The 21,879-nt window shown below is 44.5% G+C and overlaps 1 protein-coding gene across 1 annotated transcript in view; it reads left to right on the top strand.

Moving 5' to 3' along the window:
* Window positions 1-20,381: 20,381 nt before the first annotated feature.
* NUAK1 (NUAK family kinase 1) overlaps window positions 20,382-21,879 on the top strand; it is a 46,762-nt gene continuing 45,264 nt past the window's right edge. The window contains exon 1 of the mRNA XM_023936530.2: window positions 20,382-20,727. Within this exon, the coding sequence (XP_023792298.2) occupies window positions 20,425-20,727 (303 nt within the window). The 5' untranslated portion in view covers window positions 20,382-20,424. The remainder of the gene's footprint in view (window positions 20,728-21,879) is intronic.

Raw genomic sequence — 21,879 nt, 5'->3', positions numbered from 1 at the left:
GGATAGAATCCTAGAGTTATGAGTAAGGATGGAAAACATAACAAGTGGAGAAATAATCAGGGTTACCTTGAAACTTCTGAATTTTTTTATTGCTCTGACTTCTGAAGTTCTGACAATTTTTTCTTTTGCCCTCATTTCTTTCTTTTCACCAAACTTCTCAACTGTATATACATAGTAGGAGGATACAGACTATTATGCTTAGATTTTAATTGATTTACAGTAAAAATAAAATCTGAAGTCACAAGCGAAACCATGCCTTAAGATGAGAGCCACTGAAGAGCTACTTGTTTAGAGAGAGCACTGCAAGAGATGTGATCTAAACACAGGAATCCATATCCTTGTAGGTAAAACAAAAACTTTGCAGTTGCCAGAGTGTGTTTGAATAGTTCACGCTTTGGTGTCACTCAGGCCAAAAAAACCTTACTGAACCAAATAGTCCCCTGCCCTGGAAACTCAAAATGCTTTTGCAAGGGAGAGAGATCCAACCTGCAAGGTGGTGTGCCTGTGAGCCAGAGACCTGGGAAGGGCAGCAGACTACCTCTAGTCTGTCCAGCCAGTGTGCAAAGTCTGTAAATTGAAACAGTATGGTCAAAAGAAAATTTCCACCCCGCTGGAAAACTTATACAGAGTGACAAGGGTCCTGATCCAGATCCCACTCAAGTTGGTAGCTACATTTCCCTTTTCTTTCCTGGTACAAGATTTAGGCCAAAACACTTCACCCAAAGCCACATTGTAAATGTGTAATATACCCAACAATAATTTCCAACACCTCAAGTTAAAAAAATTCTTTCCTATGAGTGCATTAGAGTTACTTACCAGAATACCTAATAGCTAACAAATCTTCCCATCCTGAAGTGAGGCTCTCCTTTTTCAAGATCCCTTCTCAGAGTCTAGACAAAGCACTGTAAGAACATTATCAGAGGAGCTAGTACTGGCTTATGTGGTATATGGATTAAAGAAATATGGTTTGTGGTGCTGGGCAAGCAGGCTGGGCCTCAGGGCATGTTTATTAACTATTTCTGTTCAAAAAGTTTAACAATGTAGATAGCCCAATGCTCACCAGTAGGCTCTTCACTGAGGGACAGCCTTCCCCATGCTGTTGTTTCCAGCTGCCTGGAGTTTCAGGCAGAGCAGCTACCTGGTACATGTTCAGCTGATGCCTTCAGAGATGCCATCACAGCCCTCACAGATAGAAACAAAAGGGACATTGATTGATCTGAATGTGTGCCCTGAGTGAATGCAACTGTTGTTATTTCTACATCATGCATATAACACCAGGGTCCAGAGGTTCAAACAGGTGCTGGATGAGAAGATTTATTTAGGCACCTGTCCACTGGAATGCTCCAGGCACCAAACCACTCTCCCAAGGGCATATTTTTTAGGATTAAATGTGGGTTTCAAGCACCCCATTCTGATAATTTTTGCCTCATCCCTATACCAGATCTTTAATATTGTACATTCACGTCTAAAGATGGTATTGGTCTTAGCACATCCATTGAGGATTGCACATTCTCAAGGTGGTTTCTTGGTTCTATTTAATGTGTTTAGCATTTTAAAATAAGATATGCATGAAAAGGAGCAGCTTTTCCATTCAGAAAGGAGATATTTGTATTGCTAATAATAGCCCTACTAAGGTTTTGTGACCTTGAGATTGATGGAAGGATAATTAAGGTTTGCCAGAGTCTGAATCCTTATGTATAATTAACTGAGGTGATAATAACCTCTTAGAGCCATGCAAAATACCTCTGTAGCTGAATGCATTCAGTGATCAAACTGCATTACAGTATCCCAAAAGAATGTCGCAGCCTCTCAGTGACTGCAGTTTGGGGACCCTGCTGGAGAAAGCCCCATACCCCCTAAGTCACTGTAGTTTTAAAGCCACAGCAGCCGTAGAGATAGCAGGGTGACTCCTCCTGGCCTCCTTTGCATTCAGAAGAACCTCCTTTGATTAAGTCAGGCTGAGAGACATTGTAGACCTTTCAGAGTGTATTATCACACAAGGACATTTGGGTTAGCTGGTAACAACATGGGGTAAAAAGCTGTGGTGCTGTAGGAAGTGAGGGCGCAGGCTCCAGTTGTCCTTTGTGTCACTGCTCCTTCCATCCACTGTGCAGTCAGACAGCAGACCAAAGGTCTGACCAAAGGAGCTGAGCAACCAAAGAACAGAGAGAGACAGAGGAGGTGTGCTAAAGCAGTGAGGCACACAGCACAGACAGACACCAGTCCACATGGCTGGTGGCAACCATGGCACCTGTGACATTTTTATAACTTTCAGGTGTTTCTGCATCCTCTCCTGTCTCTTGTAGAATTTTTCCTGGGACACGATTCAAGGCCTATGGACATAGATAGATCCTTCTCTGTTGACTTCTGTGGTCATTGGAGTAGTGTGTGTGTGGCACAGGGAGAGGGGAAGGTGAAGAAGTACCAAACAGAATAGATGCCTGCTGCTTTCCAGCCTCCCATTATGTATTTTCCAGTGTTTGTGGAGCTTTATTAGTTTATAAATCTTCCCAAGGCAAAGAATCTTCTCTTTCTCCTCAGCATTCTTTTAGTATGTAAGGAATACTTATAATGAAGTTGGCAATAGATAGTGGTGTTATTTGTTAAATATAACCCTCAAAAATAGTTTTTGATTCAGGTCAAGGAGTAAGATCAAGGACTTTAAGCTTTGCAACTAAGTGCTCCAGAAGTGCTGGTAGCTCCATAAATCCAAAACAGGAATCCCATGTTAGAACTGCCTAGAATTAATGTATTTTCCCCAAAGTCCACAGGAACAACCAAGGGTAGGGTGAGGAGCTGCATTCTCTTCTGGTTTGGGCAATTACTACTGACATGTAATTTTGCTGTTGTTGTGGATGATCTGCAAGTACTTTTAGCAGAGAATTATGGGTCTCATATGACATCTTTGGGACCTGCCCCTTGCAGCACATGTACTGATTCTCTTGCTTATGAGCCAGGTCTGCCCCAAACCTCAAATGGATGGAGTAAAGGCTGAATCTATCCAAGAGCCCTACCACTTTGTCCTTTGTTCAGATCCTGATTTGCTTTCACTTGCCTTCACAAAGCTCTTCAGTTTCCTTAGGTTTAATGTTTCACATTCATTAGAACTGGTATAATTTACTACTTTACTTATAAAATTAATTCAGTAACAGAGCTTCTGTTTCAAATGGTTGCACAGAGCAAAATCCCTGTTTGTGAAAGTATTTGAACTATAAAAAGAAGCACATCTATTAAAAAGAGGTTTTGGAGTGCTGTTTATTTTTCCTTTCAAATTTTTTTTCATGCCACCTTAACAAAAAGGTCTCCTCCTCCTGAAGAGCAGTGAACTAAGTCTAAGTTCTTACAGACTTCACAGCACAATCCACATTCAGGACTAAGTGTGCTTTCTTGCACTGGCAAAAGAGAATTGAGAAAAGATGCAGTGTAGTGAGTGAAGTTCAGTGTTTGTATTTTTGCCTGAACTATTTAGAGGCGGCACTGATTTCAACATTTTCTGGACAAAATCTGGAGATAAACTTGTATTGGGATGATGGCTGAATCTAGAGATCAGCACTTGATTCCTGTAAAAAGGAATCAAGAGCACAACATGGAAATGTCCATCACCAGGTGAATCCTGCTCACCTCAGTACTGCTGCCTGCAAAGGGGAAGAGAGTTTTGGAGGTTGCAGCTACACTGTACCTTGAGTGTGAGCCCAAACTTCCTTTATCTCTAAAGCATTTGGGCAAAGGCCTGTGCTTTAGGAGTGAGGTTAATTACACATTTGTGCAGACAAACCCAGAGGAGCTTCTTTCTTTCTTTCCCTCTCTCCCAGTCTGCATTTCAGAAAGCAGAAGCAGGAATTACTATGGGTTCATACAGGCAAAGAGAGGCTTGAGGGCTCAGGCTAGCAGCTAAGTCTCCCAGCAGCAAGTCAAAACTCCTAGCCAAAGTGCTGACTCCCAATTCAAAGTGCTTAGGTCCCTCTGAAGTTTGTACTGAGTAAAGATAAACACATCCTGAAGTGCTTTGTTAATATCACAGGGAAGGGCTTGACACAGGGACCAGATTTGAAAGTGGAGGTCTTCAGTACAAATGAAAAAAATCTAGTCACTGGGTGATTTATTAGTCTCTCTTCAATGATACTTTTGTTTTAAGAGGGCTTCAGTTACCCTCTGCTGACTGGAATTTTTCATTTATGTTGGAGAAGTATTGCTCCTTGACTTGAAAAATTACTTCCAGTGAGCAATAAATGCTGTGGGCCTCATCCTGTGGCTTTGGGCATGACAGCTCACCACCGGTCACTTTGCCATGGGATCCTTGCCATTCTTTCTCTGTTTTCTTTTTCTTGCCTTATGCTTTACACATGTTTGTAATTAACTTTTTTTTTTTTCTTTTTTTTTTTTTTTTAAGTTGCCTTGTTACATCTCCCTCAGTTCCAGGCTATCAGCTATGGGTTTCCCTGTATTTGAATCCCAGACATTCCTCATCAGTGTGCTTGCTGAAATGTTTTTACTGCTGGAAGAAATCCTTTTCTCACATTGTTTCCAGTATATGTGGTAGAGAGAATCCTTGCAGTTAAAGAAAATTCCCTCCGGGGAAAGATCCAAAGTGCAGTGAAAGGCTCAAGACCACCAATTAACCTGCTTTCAAAAATAACAGCAACATTTTAGGTGTAGCTGAAATTCTTCCTGTACATTTTGATCTTATTTGCACATTTCTGACAATGAAACCTCTGTCTGGCTGTATTTTTGTGTCTCCTGTGCAGTTATCAAGGAAAAGGTTGGGTGTTTTGGCATCTAATGTAGGTTCTATCAGTAAGTTTATTTAAAACTTTTTCTTTAATATGAGTCCTGGGCTTGTGGGGAATCTTAATACTGCTCTGCCTTATAATAACTCTTGGTAGGGATCTGTGGGGTCTGTTTGTTCTTTCCCAGCCTTCTCCTGCTCCTTTCAATAGGAGCATTTGACAAAAACAAATGCTGTATTTCAAGGCAGTTCAACTCCACTTACTCTTTTCAAAGTCAAAATGAAACCATTTTAAAGTAGGGTTTTTACTAACCAAAGCAACTCTTGCATACTTACAAACAAGAAGAAAGCAGCACATTGTTACGATGCTGTTATTGTGTCAGGATGTTAAATGCCTGTGAGTAAAAAGCTGTGTGGGACACCTTCCCAGGGCCCTTGGTTACAGCAGAGCGCAGAGCTTCATCAGTGCCTGCTCACCCTCCTGCACTGCCTTTGCAGCAGACGGCAAAGGAAAACTCTGGCACCCTTAGGACAATGTGTATCGCTGAAGCCCCTAATTCTGCAGCTTGTTTTGTTGAGATCAGAGCCCTCTCTCATCACTCTGACATGTAAATGGACTTTAAGGTAAAACAATTCCATAATAAGTCAAGAACTATTGCTGAAGATGTTGAGTAGAACAGGTGTGGCAGTGCCTGTCTGAGCTGGACATGCTGATTAACTCCCTCTTGCTTCCCAAATGCCATAGTGTTCTCAAAGTGGGGCAGAATTTCCTGTTTGCTGCCTTAGCAATACATAGGGAAGCTAGCTTCTGTCTACCAAACTTTCTGTATAAATGTCAGTACAAAGTCTAGTATTGATACTAGCCTTCCCAAGTCCAGTTACCTTTCTAGCTATTTGCCTATACAGATTTGGACAGATCTTTAACATTTTGAAAATATCTTCTGACAATGCCTAAAATGCTCTCATTTTTCCTTACATTCCCTTATATCCTTATATAGGATAACAAGAGTTGTGCCAGGGGATCCTTCCACAGCATGCAGCTCAGCTTCTGCAGTAGCAATGAACACTACTCAACTCCTGTGGGAGTAACCTTGTCTCTTGCTTCATGCAAGATTTAGGCTTCAGCTTTCTGCTGAGCCTTCTTCAAAGGTGGCCAGGAAGAGCAAGGTTGCCAAACCTCACTGCAACCTTAATGGGATTCAGTCACCCAATTCCTCACAGCAGCTGTTAAATCCCACTCTCAGCTCCATACCTTGTTCTTTGCATAATGTTCACAGCCCCATGCTGCAGCCTAGCTAATCAGTCCCAAGGCAGCACCTTATCATTGGTTGTCTTACAGGTCTGCAATGTAGGTTGGTGTGCCCAAAGAAAACACAGGAAACACATCAGATTAAAGAGGAAAATCGAGAGAAAAATCAGATAACAACACTCATCCTCATTACCCTGAAAGAAATGAGACATAGAGACCAGAAGGAAATGAGATGGAGAAAACAGAAGGAGCAGCCACTAACTAAATAGGTCAGGTTGCCAGCATGAGGCTATTTAGACAGAGATAGCAGGAATGGTGATCAGATATGCAAAGCTTTTGAGATGCAGATTTAAATTCCCCTGGTCAATGGCTCCAGATGTTCTCAGTGTAGCAGGGCAGAATTTTTTCCACAGTAATCCCCCTCCACAGTAATTCTCCTCCACAGTAATTCTCCTCCAAGTTTCACTGAACATAAACTTTTCATGAGTGCCCTTAATATGAAGCACAGAAGTCTTCAAACTAACACCTGTTGCATCTATTTTTATAAGCTGTGGGACAGATCAGTTCTACAGGGGATTCAAGAATAAAACATATTTAGTAACCACAAAGGTTTTTTATTATATTTCTTTTAATTCTAGAACTTGGGACTGTATAGCCTACATGTACCACCTGCTGCCGTTCCTGTTTGACATAAACCTCTTTGTTTTGCTCCTTTAAACTCGGTGCCAGATTCCGCTCATGCTTGTGCCCTCGTAGATTCAAAATAACTCCCTGGGCACTAATGGTGCCATTCCAGGTTCTGTCTAGGGTAAGTGAGAATAGGAGCTGGCTTTTGTCAATTCAAATTTACCCTTGATGCAACTTCATTGAGGGTGAAGGAGCTGCCATGAGGGTATTTTGGCCTCACTGCTCCATGACACTGTTTCCTGCAGGCAGCAAACGGAGTGCTGTCCAGCCAGACGTGGTGAGTGCAGCAGGTCACATACCTCTTCTAAAGCTCGGGAGCTAAACTGGGTCAGTGGAGGCACGACAGGCCACACCAGCTACAGAGGGGCCTGTGTCGTTTACGAGAAGCAAGAAAAACATGTGCAAACGCACCCATCCAAACCTGTAACTGGAACTGACAGAGGCGAAGGGAGTTCCCCGCTCTGCTCTCTCATCACATATCCTCGATAATAACCCCTGACAGAGAAAGCCTCTTCCTGGGCAGCTGTGGATTTAATTTTGGTCTTTGTCCAGCCCAAGCAGCTCAGATCTCTAAAGGAGTGGATTTTCTACACAATAGGGGTGGGATGCAGCGAAGCGTGACGAGGAGGCGGGACACCAGGTGTCTATGAATGAGCTAAGCAGGAGCCTGAAATGCCTCCGTAGCCCTCCCCTGGCCCTTGTTCTGCCCTTGGACTGTAGCACGGAGCAGCACAATGAATCAGTATTAGCCCCGGTGCAGCTGCGAGAGGTCAGGCCCTGCACTTTTGTACCGGCATCTTTCATTTAGGCTCCTCAGGGACTCGTTTTTAAACCGAGGAGAGGGCTAATGCTCGAGCTATCAGGGGAAATTACATCAGTCGGTGACAGGACAGGCTTTTAGGAAAGGCAGCTTGTACTTTAACCTCTCCTACCACACCCTCGGTGTGATGCTTAGGTAGCCTTTTCTGCCCTGGTCTCTTTAAAGTAGCCTGTATAAAGTCAACAGTGCAGATCTGTTCACCTATTCTGCCACTGATCCTCAGGAATGCAAAAGCTAAAAAACTTTAGAAGAGGAAATTGCTTTTGGTGGCACTTGGTGCAAAGTTAAGTCCAGAGACACAAAGTCTGACAGTAAAAGAGGCAGGGAGAGATGAGTACTTTTGCTAACTGCATCATAGGGAGAGTCCAGATTATTTTCATTCTGGTCTACACTCCTGGCTGCTAAACATCAAACCCTTTACTTTGGCTCTGATGCTCTACAATGCTGTCTGCTCCCTGCATTCTTTTGTTTTGTGCCTAGTTTTATTGACACGGCCCACGTTATTAACTGCAAGCTGTTTCTCCAGGGAAAATCAGGTTATCCAGCCAACACACAAGGAAGAGATGCCTCATGCATGTGAAACCCCTCTGTCTCCAGTCTTCAGGCAATTAACAAGCAGCATTAATAAACTTCTGGGGGAGGCAGCCCTTCCTGTCTGGAATGGTGGTGGTTGTGACAGAGGCAGGAGGGAAATGCTGGTGAAGGCAACACGGCAATTATTAGCATCAGGAATAGGATAAGCACTGGGGAAAACCAATCACTCTAAGCAGCAGGTACTGGATGTGGGCACTGAACACCTGGTTGCCTTCTGTTTGAGACTATGCAAATCTGAAGCACATGTAAAAAATCAGAGGAACAGCACCTGCAGAAAAATTACAGTAGGCTAGGAAAGGAAACAGGCTGTGAAAGTTGTCATCCACCATCTGTGCTGAAAAGCAAAAATAAAAATTTTCACCATGTATATAAATTAGTATTATTCCTACCAAAGTGGAATTATACTGGCATAAAAACAAAGAAAAGTGAGGTCTCATAAGGAACAACAGTCTCTGGATTAAATCCATTACTGGTGTAAACAAATGCATTCCACAGACCTCAAAAGATCATGCCTGCTTGTACACACAGTGAATTTGGTCCATTTTCCCCAGAGGCCTTTTTCCATTTTAAGTGTAGTGTGCATGCAGATGGCCTGAGCTACAATGGGGTGTCCAGCTCTGTACTAAAACTGTCAGCTTGACTTCAGCTTGAACATAATGCTGTGCTCTGCTGCGATTATATTTTTAAAGTTATACGGGAACAATATTTCAACTCCTTGTGAACTTTGACTTTTAGATCCTCAAGCATCAAGATAAACATAAAAAGGCTTTAAATATTGATGGCTAGTGTTGACAGGATCCCTACTATAGCTGTAAAAGCAATGTGAGCATGCATTTGTACATACAGATGGGTATGTAGATATTGTTTTTATACATTCCTATATGAATACTGCTGTTAGGTGTATCATGGACACACATGCACAAATGCAAAGAGTAATTAATGATTATAATAATCCCTTGGAAATTAGATTCTGCCATGTGTTTTGCCTCAATTTATCTATCTTCCCTCAGGATCAATCTGCCCTTCTTTTCAGGAGTGCTGAACAGCCACTGCTCCTGAACATCGGCAGCCATGCATAATCACCTCCTCTGAAAACCACACTGAGCTCTCACAAGCCTGCTTATGATGGGTCCTGGTCTGTTGGTGCTTCTCTTCAAATAAAGATATTCCCATTATTTTTCTGCAGTATTGTACTGGAGGATGAGTCCAATAACATACCACTGGCAGCTGCTGTTTTTGAAATGGAGCCGCGCAAAGCTTCACCTCAGGTCCCTTTCATCTTATCCTGTCATGCTAAGAAATGTATTTTTGAAAACATATCTCTGTCATTAGGAATGCTGAGTCCTTCTGTTGCTTTTCCAAACAGCGGCACCTCAGGCATCTCTGGCTGTGTTGCAAGTTTGCAGGCAGGCAAACTGAATGGCCACCGAGCACCTGCTTTTTTAATTACAGAAGCATTAGCTGGTACAGAAGAAGGTTGCTTTTTATTCCTCCTGGGGCTCTTTTCACTTGGGCAGCCCCCGTGAAGGGCAGAGATACCTTTGGTCCCTGCCATTCCTGGAGATAGAAGCAGCTAATGCTGCTGTGGCACTGCAAAAGGTCAGCGATGAACACAAGCCTCAGTGTCCTGCTTTCTGGCCAGAAAATGAGTGGGGATCATGGGCTGAGACCTACTGACACCCACAGCTGATGAACGCAGCAATTAAAGGGGGACATGATAGCTGAGAGGAGAATTACACCATGTGCCTTTCTAAGGCTAATCACCAGAGACACAATGGTTTTGCTCCTGCATACAAACCTGCTGAAATCTGTTTTACACAGATACAGCCTGATAATCTGGCCCCAGGAGCAGTACTTTTAGTCTTTCCATGAGTCAGATTTGTGGGTTCAAAAAAAACCCTGTGACTAGGACAACGACAGTGGCTTGGGCTCCCAAGGCAGATGCTTTGCTCCTGAGGACAGTGTTGGGAGCCAGGTTTTACAAGGGACATCCCAGGAAATCCCTTTCCCTGGAAGTCTCTTTGTAGTTGGGGTGAGCCTGAGCAACTAAGCTGTTATAGGCCTCTTTCCATCATATGAAGACTCAAGGCAAAGGAACCCTCCTTTAGAAGCAACCCTAAAGGTAGAGCAGCAACAGCTTATGTCATGAAAGAGTTTCTCTGATCACTTATCACTGGCAAAGGGCAATTTTATATCAGGAGTCTTTCATGGCAGCAAGAATCAGCCCCCACATTTATTTGTGATCATACACCCTTCATAATTGTTCAAATCTGATTTATAAACTCACATAGATTTTTTTCTTTTCAGGAGAAGAAAAGTAAACTCTGCTAAAAAAGGTGTTGCACGATCTTGCCTACCACTGATTCCTGATACCATTTCCCAGTGGAAAAAAAACTTCTCAAAGAAAGACCCGTCTCTCACTCTGTGCCTGTAGCACTCCTAATACATCCCAGTCCTGGTTTTCACAGCTCAAGACATCTGCTCACTCACACAAAAAGCAGATAAGCATTAAGGTTTTGTCAGTCTTCTCCTGACAACTTTGAGTTTAACACACCTAATACCATCTTCAAGCACACTCTGGCCAGCTTCAGTGATGCCAATCCCAGTTTACATCCAGCTTTACAGACAGAAAATCTTATTTACCACTTACAAGACTGTAAAGTAGTTGGAAAATGTTGCTGTGAGGCACTGCTGAGGCTGGTTTTGCAGACAGATTTTTTTTCCAGTGACGCTCAACCACTTGGTGGTGCTACAGAAAGGGTCTGGTTTGCTTTCTAAAGCAAAGCAGGTTTCTTCTCTTTCATCAGCAGTAACCAGAGATCACATGAGATAAAGCTGTGGCAAGAAGCAGCTTTCATCCTTTCTGTTTTCTCATTTGAGTACTGTCATTGCAATGGTCAGGTTGAAATCTTAGAAATCTAGCTATTGTATTTCTCCAGAGAAGGTGTGTGTAAAGTTTCAACCTCAGCCAATTCATTTCCCTCTGTTGGACATTTGATCTACGTATTTCCAGTGGAGCTGAAAATTGGCGCAGAGTTGGTGTCCTGGGAGAATTCACCCATTTAAAAATGAATGTGCCCCACACTATGCTTGCTTTTCTTGATCATCCAGTCCTAATTTTTCTTTTTCTCTGTCATGAATGCTGGCAGGAATCAAGCAGATTTCATGTCCAAGAGCTCACAGTGCCACAGTACCACAGAGCAGAGGATGTGTGTCACTTGGTGTAAAACCAGAGAGAGCTGGGCAATTCCTTCATCTCTTTGGAATACCCCAGGCATACTTGTAGGTGCCAGCTGGTACACAGGGATGGAAGGTGAAACCCTTATTTTTTATCAAGCCAGGTGATGAAAACGCTGATGGAACAAAGGTATTGAGCTTTGTGTCTAGGTTCTAAGGGAGGAAATGTCCTCTTCTTTCTCTGTCCCAACAAGTGACAGTGGGCTGGGGACTGAGGGCAGGGAACAGAAGGATGGCACAGAAGACATCAGACAGTATCATGATGAGGGGGGATGGATATGGAGGGAGAAGATGAGTAATTTCCAGCTGTTTTGCAGCAGCATCTCATTTATTCTAGGCAGTGTAACTGGTCTCATCTTCATAAGCTTCAGTGCTGGCAAAGGCAGCCCTCACAGAGATTAGCATGAGCTGAAGTAAAGTGAGAAGGATTTGGTCTTGCTAAAGCAATGGTAAGTATGCAGAGGTCACATTGCTCCTCTTACTGAATTTGAGTACTTTTTTCATCTTAGTAACAGACCTTCAAATATGCTCTTTGAAAATAACTGTCCTGTTCCATTAAAAATAAATGTTTCTTTCTTATAATACAATTAGTGTCAGCAAAGCATTCTGCAGACCCAAGAAGATTTATTTCTGCATAATTCTTGGGAGGCAGGAAAGAGTATTCTAGTTCTTTAGGAGAGATAAGGAGACACAAGTTTAAAAGTGTTTTTAGGCCCTGGGCCAGATTTTCTGATTGGCCATAGATCAAGGGGGAGATGGAGGCATCTCAAAGCTCTGTGGATTTGCTGGGGAGGGTGGCTCTTTCCTACTGCTAACATTGCCCAAAATGTTGTGCACTTTGCGTTGACACAGGCAAGCTGGTGGCATCAATGTGTTGCCTTGCTTCTCCCTGGGGAGTTGGGACTGAATCTTAAGCTTATGCGTTATCTTTTTGGAGCTGTTGAACTGTGACTCTCTCTGGTTTCAGTGCAGGCTGGAGAAGCCAGGGCGTGGCTGTCATGTGGACCAGCTAGCATCAGCTCCAAAGAAAATGACCTGTCAGCATAGCAAAAACATGTTCTCCCACCCTTAAAGCCCTCCACCCCAGGCCTGACACTCACCCTGTTGTGGGCCCAGCAATGAGGACAGTGCTGGAGTCAGAGGGGCTGTCACTCTTGGATGACAATGCACGAGGGTGCTGGCATCCTCTGCTCCCCTATACCCACTATGGGGGTTTTAGAAATTTGCAATTCCCTTTATGCTGCATGAGAAGCACAAAGAAAACACAGAGAGTCACAAAACCTTCCCTGTCACAATTCCCTAGCCAGCAAAATGAAATTTTCATGCATAATGAGGCTTTGATCAAGTTTGTCACTTAACCAATTTGCTACTGATTTAAAGAGTCCTCTCTGCTTGCAAACAGGCATGAAAAAATGTGATTTTTAAAAGATCTAATAGAAAATTATATTTGGTTCTTGGGTAACTATACACAAACAAATTCATTTTCCATTTAACTATCCTTTGTAGTTTGCTGCCTGAGAATTCTGGGTATGTCTTTTTCCTGTGAAAGTCGTTCTGGATGGTTGGTACACATCCTAAAGGCATAATATTCTGTTTACATCTTTCTAATCACTTGCCATAAAATCATGATCTTGCCATTAACATTTTTTTATTATTTGACCTAGTTTTTTTTACAAGTCATAGAAAACACTATTTTCTAAAGCCAGGAAGTGGCTGCAGACAAATGAAAAGTAAACAAAATAAAGCTGAAGGAAGCTGGCAGTCTTTGTGCTGAATCTATTTTCTAATTTAGTATTGTTTTGACTTTGACAAATTAATGATCAGTGAAGGAAAAATACAGCCAGTCTTACAGCTATGAATTCCAGTATTTTAGTGGGAATTTAAAGGGAGGTGGGGAGGATGAGATGATTTCTCCATGTCAGGTTATATCCCTAGCATGGAGCCTGTGGCAAGGGTGTGGAGTTGTCCCCTGTCTTCTAGACAGTGGGGACAAGTGTTTCCAGTGGGGGAAAGCACTGCCTTTGGAGAAGGCACAATTCAGTCCTTTCTCCCCTTGGTCTGTGGAGGGCAAGGAGGTTACCAGCCAGCCTGTAGCACCTGTAGGCAAAGAGGGTATAGAGAAACATGTTGCTGTCTATTCCCTACAGATTTGTCTCCCAACAGGACTCGGGCGGCAAACAGCGCCCATTTGCCCATTTGATGTGAACCTCACACCCACACTGCCAAGGGAAGTGATGCCTGTTATAAGTTAAATATAACAAAGGATGTTCTGTCTGATGGGGTACATTGTATGTCATAACATGCTAATGTCATGGGGTCTGTTTCTGGAAACTGGGCAGCATTTGCTGTCATTATCCCCGATATCTGCCAGACAGTGATAGTCTTATGGAAAGGTTTGTTCAGGTGTATCCAAATGTAGGAACACCCGGTAACTCACTGGTGTCATATCCAATGTGACTTTTAGCAAAACATCTCACACTTTATCTTCTTCGCTCAATAAATGATGTATATTTAAGAAAAAAAACCCCAACTTTTATCTATGTATTTTTTATTTCCTATATTATTAGAGCAGCCATAACCTTATGTTTCCAAGAAAACTGATTATGCATCAAATAGCAGCATGAAAAGAGTGATACAATCTAGACACAGATCAACAGACCTCAACATCAAAACAAAAATCATGTGCAAAACATACTCTTGGTTTTCTACACAAAAGCCACAACTCAGGCTAATACCTCTCTCCTTGTAGGAGCTACCCAGTGGCTGTGATATCTCCATTCAATCAGACTGGGCAGGAAATCCCAGAGTCCTGGAGTGATGTATCTGCCCCATCTCATCCATGAGTCATCCAGGATGAAGGGGTCACAATGGCAAAAGTTCATGCTTACCCATTATGCTCCCACACAAACATCTCTGAGCGAAGGCCCTGAGGCACACAGCTCCCCGGTGCAGCCCCCAGCAGGATCACACCCATTCCATCACCACCTCGGCTGCATTTCCCTCCCCTCTCTCTGCCCCAAACCACCCTAAACCAGCAGTGACTGCACAGCTCCACCCTTTTCCGCCACAACCCACAAGCACCACTGAACACCACCTATGTTTACAGGATAAGGGCCTGTGGCTTCACCCCCAAAACCCAACAGGAAGACACCTCGCCAGCCTGCACCGTTGCACCGGGCGAGGTGGGGCTGGAGGAATTGAGTGATGGTGGCTGGGGATGACCACTCGTGGTGATGCTTTGGAGCAGCTGCTGTGTACGAGCTTTGCCCAGAGCAGATGTTCCCAGTGTGGGAGCTGGCGGTGGGCAAAAGAGGCTGGGTGCAGATCTGGCTGTCTGCACACAGCCTAAAGGGCTGATGGCGGAAAGTGATGCTCTCAGTCAGTCTCTCAAAATAAGGGCAAAAAACCAGAAACAGCGGAAGGGATGGAACTGAGGGCAATGAAGGGAAGTGATGAGAGGAGGGAAGTGTGCTGCTGAATGACTAAGATATCTTTTAAATGTCTTTTTTTTGCAGTTTGTCTTGTTGGACTGTGCAATCCACTGGCAATTACCCAGTGCAATTCTCTGCTCCAGTGTTGCAACTTGTATGTGAATTTTAATCCTGAAAGGATTAATGTGCAGGGAGAGGGAGGGAGCTGCTAATTTGGATTGTATTGCTAATATATTTAATACAATTAATATAAAGCAACACCACAGAGTTCTACTGAAAGAACATTTCAACTAAATGAGAAATAGGAAAGCAACAGAAGAAAGTATTGTGTGTGCTCAATCCTTCTCAAAGCTGTGCAACAGAAAAGATGCTGAGCCTCAACTACTACATTTCAGTTTTGTCTTCTGTGCAGTTTGGGTTGTTTCTTCTCACTTCTCTGGTTTTGAGAACCCCAGTTTAGCAGTAACAGTGGGGAGTTTTGAGGAAATGTTGAGCGTAGAAAAGCAGTTTTTTTATGGGTAAAATCATGTGACATAAGCATACAGGCACACGTGCACATGTAATCTGGAGATGTAAATTGAGCAGGTGATTGCTATCCTATGTGCTATGGATATTCCAATAAAACATATCAAGCAGCAGAAAAAATGGAACAGTATTACAGGTAAAAATTATAACACATTAATTGTCTAAGTGCTCAGGGAAAGCCAGAAAAACAAAAGCTTGAGGCTTGGAAATGGAATTTTAAAAGGTATTTTATGGACATACAGCTCCTCTCCTATTCAAAGTCTTATAGTCTTATGAAGAACCCCAGTCTCAATTCCAGAGTCCTCTCCAAAAGGGCATTACAAGTATTCCTCAGTTTCTTCACTGCTCATAAAGCTCTATAATGGGTCCAGGATCCAGATTCAGAGGGCTTAATTTCACTTAAGTCTTTATTCTTCCTACTGCATGGACATCTCAGAGAGTCCTAGCATCAAAGAACAAGAGGAGACACATGAACTTAGATGGACGTTATGACCTCCTAATGTGGGCCCTGTCAGTGATCATTACTTGACTGAAGCATAGTTTTAATAGTGAATGGACATCTCTGGATGCAAACAAGACACACCTCAAAAGACCACTACTTGTCAAGGCAAAGTTTTTTTTATATGGCTCACTACAGAGAAAATCAGCAGTTTTACAGTCTTAATCCTAAACTTTCTTGATAACTGCAATTGTCATAAAGCATGCAATTACAAGGATTGGATGTGATCTGCCAGGGTAGATAATATACAGATACCTGCCACAGCAACCAGATGGATGCCAGCTGTCTCTGCCAGCACTGCTTTCTAAAGGATAATCCCTATCCTTGAGTGGAATACATTAACATGCTTTCACTTCCTCAGATCAGAAACCTGTCTCTGTCTCTCAGCAGGTACTTAACACGGAAGAGACAGCTCCAATGAGAGAATGTCCTCCAGTTTCACCTGCCAGTATGTTCCAGTGATTTCAAAATCATGTTGTCTTTAGATCTGCAGTCTGGACTGTGCTGGACACTAAAGCTTGGTCCAGCAAATGCTAACACCCACACTTAGCTTGATCATCAAGCATGAGCAGTCAAAGCAACTTGACTTAAATATGGTTATGGTTAAATATGGTGAACAGATTATAGAGCTCAGTAGAGAGGACTGAAACCTAAGGAAGCAGCATATTAGAATCAAAGAACACATGTCTATTGCATCCAGGAATCCCTTTAGTACTCATTTCTCCTCTTTCCTCTATCTTACACTGTAGGGAACAGTCAAGGAACCTTTTCCAGCTCTTCAACAGCCCCCAGAAGCTGATCTCTGTCAGGGTGGTAACAACACTGTTAAACAACTCACAAGCACTGGAGAATTCTGAAGAGCAAAAGGTCTGAGTACAGATGATACCATCTCACCAAGTTGCCATATGCATAATCCTTGCACAGAGAGTACCTGGCCTCAGTTGGTAAATTAAATATTTTATCAAGTATCTTTGAAATAATGTTTTGTTTTTATTTAGCTCAATATATGTAACAAATTATCATCAGCTCTATGAAACTCATGTTTCATTGCAGAAGCTATCAATTTCTTGAGGAGCCCTATATATTTGACTGAGTTCTATTAAGCTAATGGTCTTTTTTATGCTGAGTGTCTCTATGCCAGATAGAAAATAAGTTGTACTGTTTTGAAAGTTCATAGCAAAATTATTCCTAAAGATGCACTGAAATTTATAATTTTTTACTGCTTGCACGTTGCAATCTTTTAAGATCATTTTCCAATCCACACTGCCTTCACAAAGGTAAGCCTACTGAAATCAATGGCTTTTTGTTATTATTGTGATAATCTCTATAGTTTAGATTTGGCACAACAGATCCTCCAAAACTGTTTTGAAAATTAGAGCCTAATCCTATTTCCTTTGAAGCTGGCTAGCAGAAGTCTGATAGTTTCAATGGAAGGGTAATTCCTTTTTGTGAATAAGGAAAAGTAGTTATTAAAATAATACTGTCAGAAATGAAGAATTCCATAGTGGTATTCATAAACTCAAAGAACTGAAATACTCACCAAATGCTTATCTCAGAAACAATGAAACACTACATGTTTTACACAGACTTGCTAAAAATTGAAAGGAAGCATCTCTGTATGTTGGTGATACATTCAAACATATGTATACTTCTGTATTTTTCATTATTTTCAATTACCATTGCTATTACACATGAACACAGAGTTTCTTTTGTCCAGTTTCAATTTATATATCTGATTTGCTCAATGCTCACTGGCTTCACTTTTAAGGGCATGGAAATTTAAAAGGAAAAGTGGTATTTCTAATGCTACATAGTACCTGTGCTAATTCCATTACAAAATCAGCAGTTTTAATTTTGGAGTTTCTGGTAATTTATTATGCTGTCTATCTCTCTAATCACAATCCAAAATATAGCAATGATTTATGACATATTTCCTTGAAACTGATGATATCCATGAAAATGATGATGTATGTTTCCAAGCAGCTAGAAGGGACCACTCTTGGGGATATTAACAATGCTCATGAGTGCAACACAATGAAACCTATTTTCATCATGGGCATTCATGCTTTTATGCTATTCAAGAGGTATAAAGGACCAGAATGCAGGCTATACTGAGTTTCAGCCTGAAGGGAGCTTCCAGACTGTCTGACAACCATAGCTGGACACTTCCCTGCTGCCTCTGGGGGGCTCCAGTCAGTCCTGAGCTGCTCCTGCAGCACGGTCAGCTGGCCCAGGTCAGAGCAGGAGCCGGGCTGCTCTTCTCTTTGGTAGGACTAGGGCTTGCACTGGATATGCAAAACCACCAGACCGTTGTCACTATTATCTTGACAGACTGCTGCACCCCTGGCACCCAGCAAGATTGGGACTCTGATTTAATCTACTTAAGTGAAGTTGCGCAGAGGTGAGCACATGCCAGGACAATTTTTCACTTCCCTTGGCAGTCCAAGGGTACCCTTCCTGTTCCCTGTGCTGCCAGCCCCTCCCCTAGGTCCCTCCTGCCTCTTGCTGCTGCTGCATTCCCACCCCTGTGCCAGTTCTTGCTTGCGGAAGGTCTGTCCCGCATTTCTACACTCTTTTACATTTGAGGCACTCCCTCAAATGTGAGAAGAGCTGTGTAAGTGGGTTTCAGACTGGGGGCATGGAAGTCAGCCAGGGCAGTAGCAGATGTCCCTCTGTGCCTCCCCTGCATGCTCAGGTAGCCCAGGCATTGCGTTATTCTGTGCCAATGCATGCACAGAATGCAACAGCACTTCAGAACATCAAAATAAAACAGTAGAACCCAAGCTACAAATGCCATCTTGCCCCTTACAAAGAGAAGGCCACAGAATTTTTGTGCTTTCCACATTTAAGATAAAGGAAGGGGCAAATGTGTATGGGTTTTTTTGGTTTTTGTTTTTTTTTTAATACGAACAGGATGAAGCTTCCCTTACCTTTCCTGCATTGGAATAGCCACTTTCTGGTGCATTCTGTAAAACAGATATTAAATTTCATGCTCTCAGACATCAATATCAGGCTTCCTAAGATCAAGAAGCCAGGAGATGTTTCTTCTGACTGCTGCAAGATCTTTTCTGTCTTCAACCCTTGTGGCATGCTGCTGGCTCCTGCCAGAAATAGAGCACTGCATTAGGCAGACTTGCCTTGAGCCAGATGGACACTTTTGTTGGTCCTAAAATGAAGGTGTATTGATGTAATTACAGAGAAATTTCTGTTTTCAAGTCCAAGTCAGAGAAGCTAAGGCTGCAACCTCAGGGCAGACTGTTCACCGTCTCAGGAAGAAACCTTGCACAAGTCCAGCTTTACACACAGGCCTGGTGAGTTAGAGGAGCCAAATGAGAATCCTCACCAAAGCTGGTGCCTGGGTATCACCCCATCACCTTGACATTCCAGAGTAAATTACCTTTGATAAACCTAAGCCTTTGCAGGAGCCAGCCAGTAAAAGTGTCTGAGCACAAGAATCAGCTTCTGTGCTAACACTGCCCCAGCAAACCAGAGGGATGGGGCTGTTGGCTCCTCAAGTTCTGTGCCTTGACAGTCCCGTGACCACAAAGTGCAATCCAAGATTTCAAAAGGTCTGTGTGTCATCTTTGCAGAGCAGACAATCCCAACTGTAATCTGCACTTTAAGAACAGCCAGTGGGGAAGAGACACTGAACCAGGGCTCTCACTTGAAAGCTTTTGTCTTGGTCCAGAGCAGTGACCATAGTGGAGAATGCCGGAATGTTTCCACCCCATGCAAATTTCCCACTTCTGCTACAAGTGACCATCTGCCTTCCCTAGCCAGGCACTTAGGGACGGCTTCTTTTCTAGAGGGATCATGTGATTCGTCTCAACCTTGGCAACAATTTGTATGTTAGTATTTCAGTTTTCAAGCTGTCTTCGTGAAAGAAATAACCCTTACTTTAAAACGAAGAAAGCTCAAAACCGACGCATTCTTTGTATTTCAAAGATCCCGAAAGCAGAGACGAGATGTTCCTCAGCTCTTGGCGCAAATTTGCAGTCAACCACTGCAGACTGGGCCCAGGAAGGTTTCTCACCATCAAAAACCTCGTGGAGCAGACAAATACTGCCTGCCCATGCCAAGGACAGGCGGCACCTGGGTGTGTCTGAGTTTTTCTGCCAGCTCCACCAACATGGAAACCCCACAGGAAACCCTCGCCCGCTTGGTGAATGGGAAAAATTAGACGTTTTCTGGAAAAACTTTCCACACCTAAATTTGGTGCAGGCTCGGCTCGAGCCCGTGCCCGCCGTCCGTGCAGGTGCTCACGCCAGTCCGGCGGGGCCGGGGCCGCCGCTCCGCCTCGCCTCAGCCCGGCCCGGCGGGGCCCAGGGGCTCGGCGCGGGGCTCGGCCCCGCTGAGGCGCCTTCCACAGCCCCCGTCTCCCCGCCGCACAAAGGAGCGTCCGCGGCACCGATCCCTGCGGCTGCCGCCCCCGCCCGCCCCGCGGCTCTCGGGGCGGGGCGGCCCGGGCGGAGGGGCCGTCCCTCGCCGGTGCCGCCGCCGGGGCGGGCGGCGGGGAAGGGGCGGAGAGCGGGGGCGCCGCCACCGCCCCCCGGCCCGCCCCGCCCGCCGCGCCCCGTGGTGCCGGCGCGGGCGCGGGGCCGAGGCAGAGGCGGCGAGGCCGGCGGGGCGCTCACACCGCGCCCGCCGCCGCCGGGCATGGAGGGTGCCGAGGCGGCCGCCCGCGGCAGCAGCAGCCCCAGCCCCGCGCAGCCCCGCTGCTCCTCCTGCGGGCCCGGCCCGCCCGGCGGCGGCGGCGAGGCGGCAGCGGCGGCGGCGGCCATGGAGGAGCCGGTCGGGGCGGCTCCGTCCCCGGAGGTAACGGCGGCGAGGAAGCAGCAGGGGGTGAAACGGCATCACCACAAGCACAATCTGAAGCATCGCTACGAGCTGCAGGAGACCTTGGGCAAAGGCACCTATGGCAAAGTCAAGCGGGCCATCGAGAGGTTCTCTGGCAGAGTGGTAAGGCAGGCGGAGCGGCTTCTCTCTGCCCCTTTCTCTTATATATACAGGTATATGTAAGATCAGATTCCGGCGCCGGTTTGGGACCGGGGCCGGTTGGGTGCATCCCCTGCGGAGCCCCGTCCTGTGCGGGGCAGGCGGGCTGTGGCCAGGCGGGGACCCGCTCAGCATCCCAGCCGTGCCGGCGGCCCGGGGCTTTGTTCAGAGGGCAGCCCTGCAGAGAGACTTTCGTCTGGGAGGAGTGGTGGAGGTACTGTAGTACCGCATTTTGAAGGGATGTGTTATTACTGGAAAGATAGGGTGGCTTATTGTTTCTCTTCTGTGTTTTTTTACATGCGAGTCCACTGGGAATAGTTTTTTTCCCCCAGTGGAAATTCATGTTTTGGAGAAACCTGTCACATCCCCTGGCTAACTGCTCACAAAGTACTGTCAGAAGGTTTGCTTCTCTGGTTTAAAATGCCGTGATTCGGTCATACTTTTGTGACCTGAACTTTGCTGACACCTAAAAAAATTGCAGGGACTGCAACCCACCCCATTGGTTTTTACGATGCGTTTCACCGCTCAGCGGTGCCGGCTGGCTGGAGACTTCAAGCAGTCCGGGGGTTGTCCAGCAATAACTCAGCTTCAGCATTTCCTCACTGCTGCAGCGCTCCAGCCGGGCGCAGAAATGCAACTGAAGCAATGTACACATTAGTCAGAATTATTGTCATTTTTCCTTCCCAGAAATACGTAACTATCCACAGAGGGCAGGCGAATGAGAGGCAGGCGTTGTTGTGTTAAAGAAATAGGTGGTTTTCTGCAGAGGTCTTTGTCCTGAAGTACACTAATTGAGTTTTCACTAGATTTCATCTGAAGGCAAGGCATTTCCCTGGTGACGTTACATTTGTCTTTCCCTTTCGGTTGCTGGGGAGCTCAACACGCACCCAGAGGCAGAAGGATCTGTAAAACAGAAAATGAAATTTCAGATGCTATGACTTTAATAAGGAACACTTACTTTGCAACTGAATATCTTTGTGTCGACTGTGAAAATGAGAGTTCCAGCCAAGTTGTAGAGTCATATCATATATGCTTTCAGTTTATTAGCTCATTTGGAGGCTGGCTAAAGAGAAACCAGAGATGGACATCTCTGCACATGCTCACTCTAAGTCCATG

The sequence above is a fragment of the Cyanistes caeruleus genome, chromosome 4 (assembly GCF_971803275.1).
Source record: "Cyanistes caeruleus chromosome 4, bCyaCae1.hap1.1, whole genome shotgun sequence".
Lineage (NCBI taxonomy): Eukaryota > Metazoa > Chordata > Aves > Passeriformes > Paridae > Cyanistes > Cyanistes caeruleus.
Note: the sequence above shows the minus strand (reverse complement) of the source record. Positions and strands in the feature narration are given on the sequence as shown.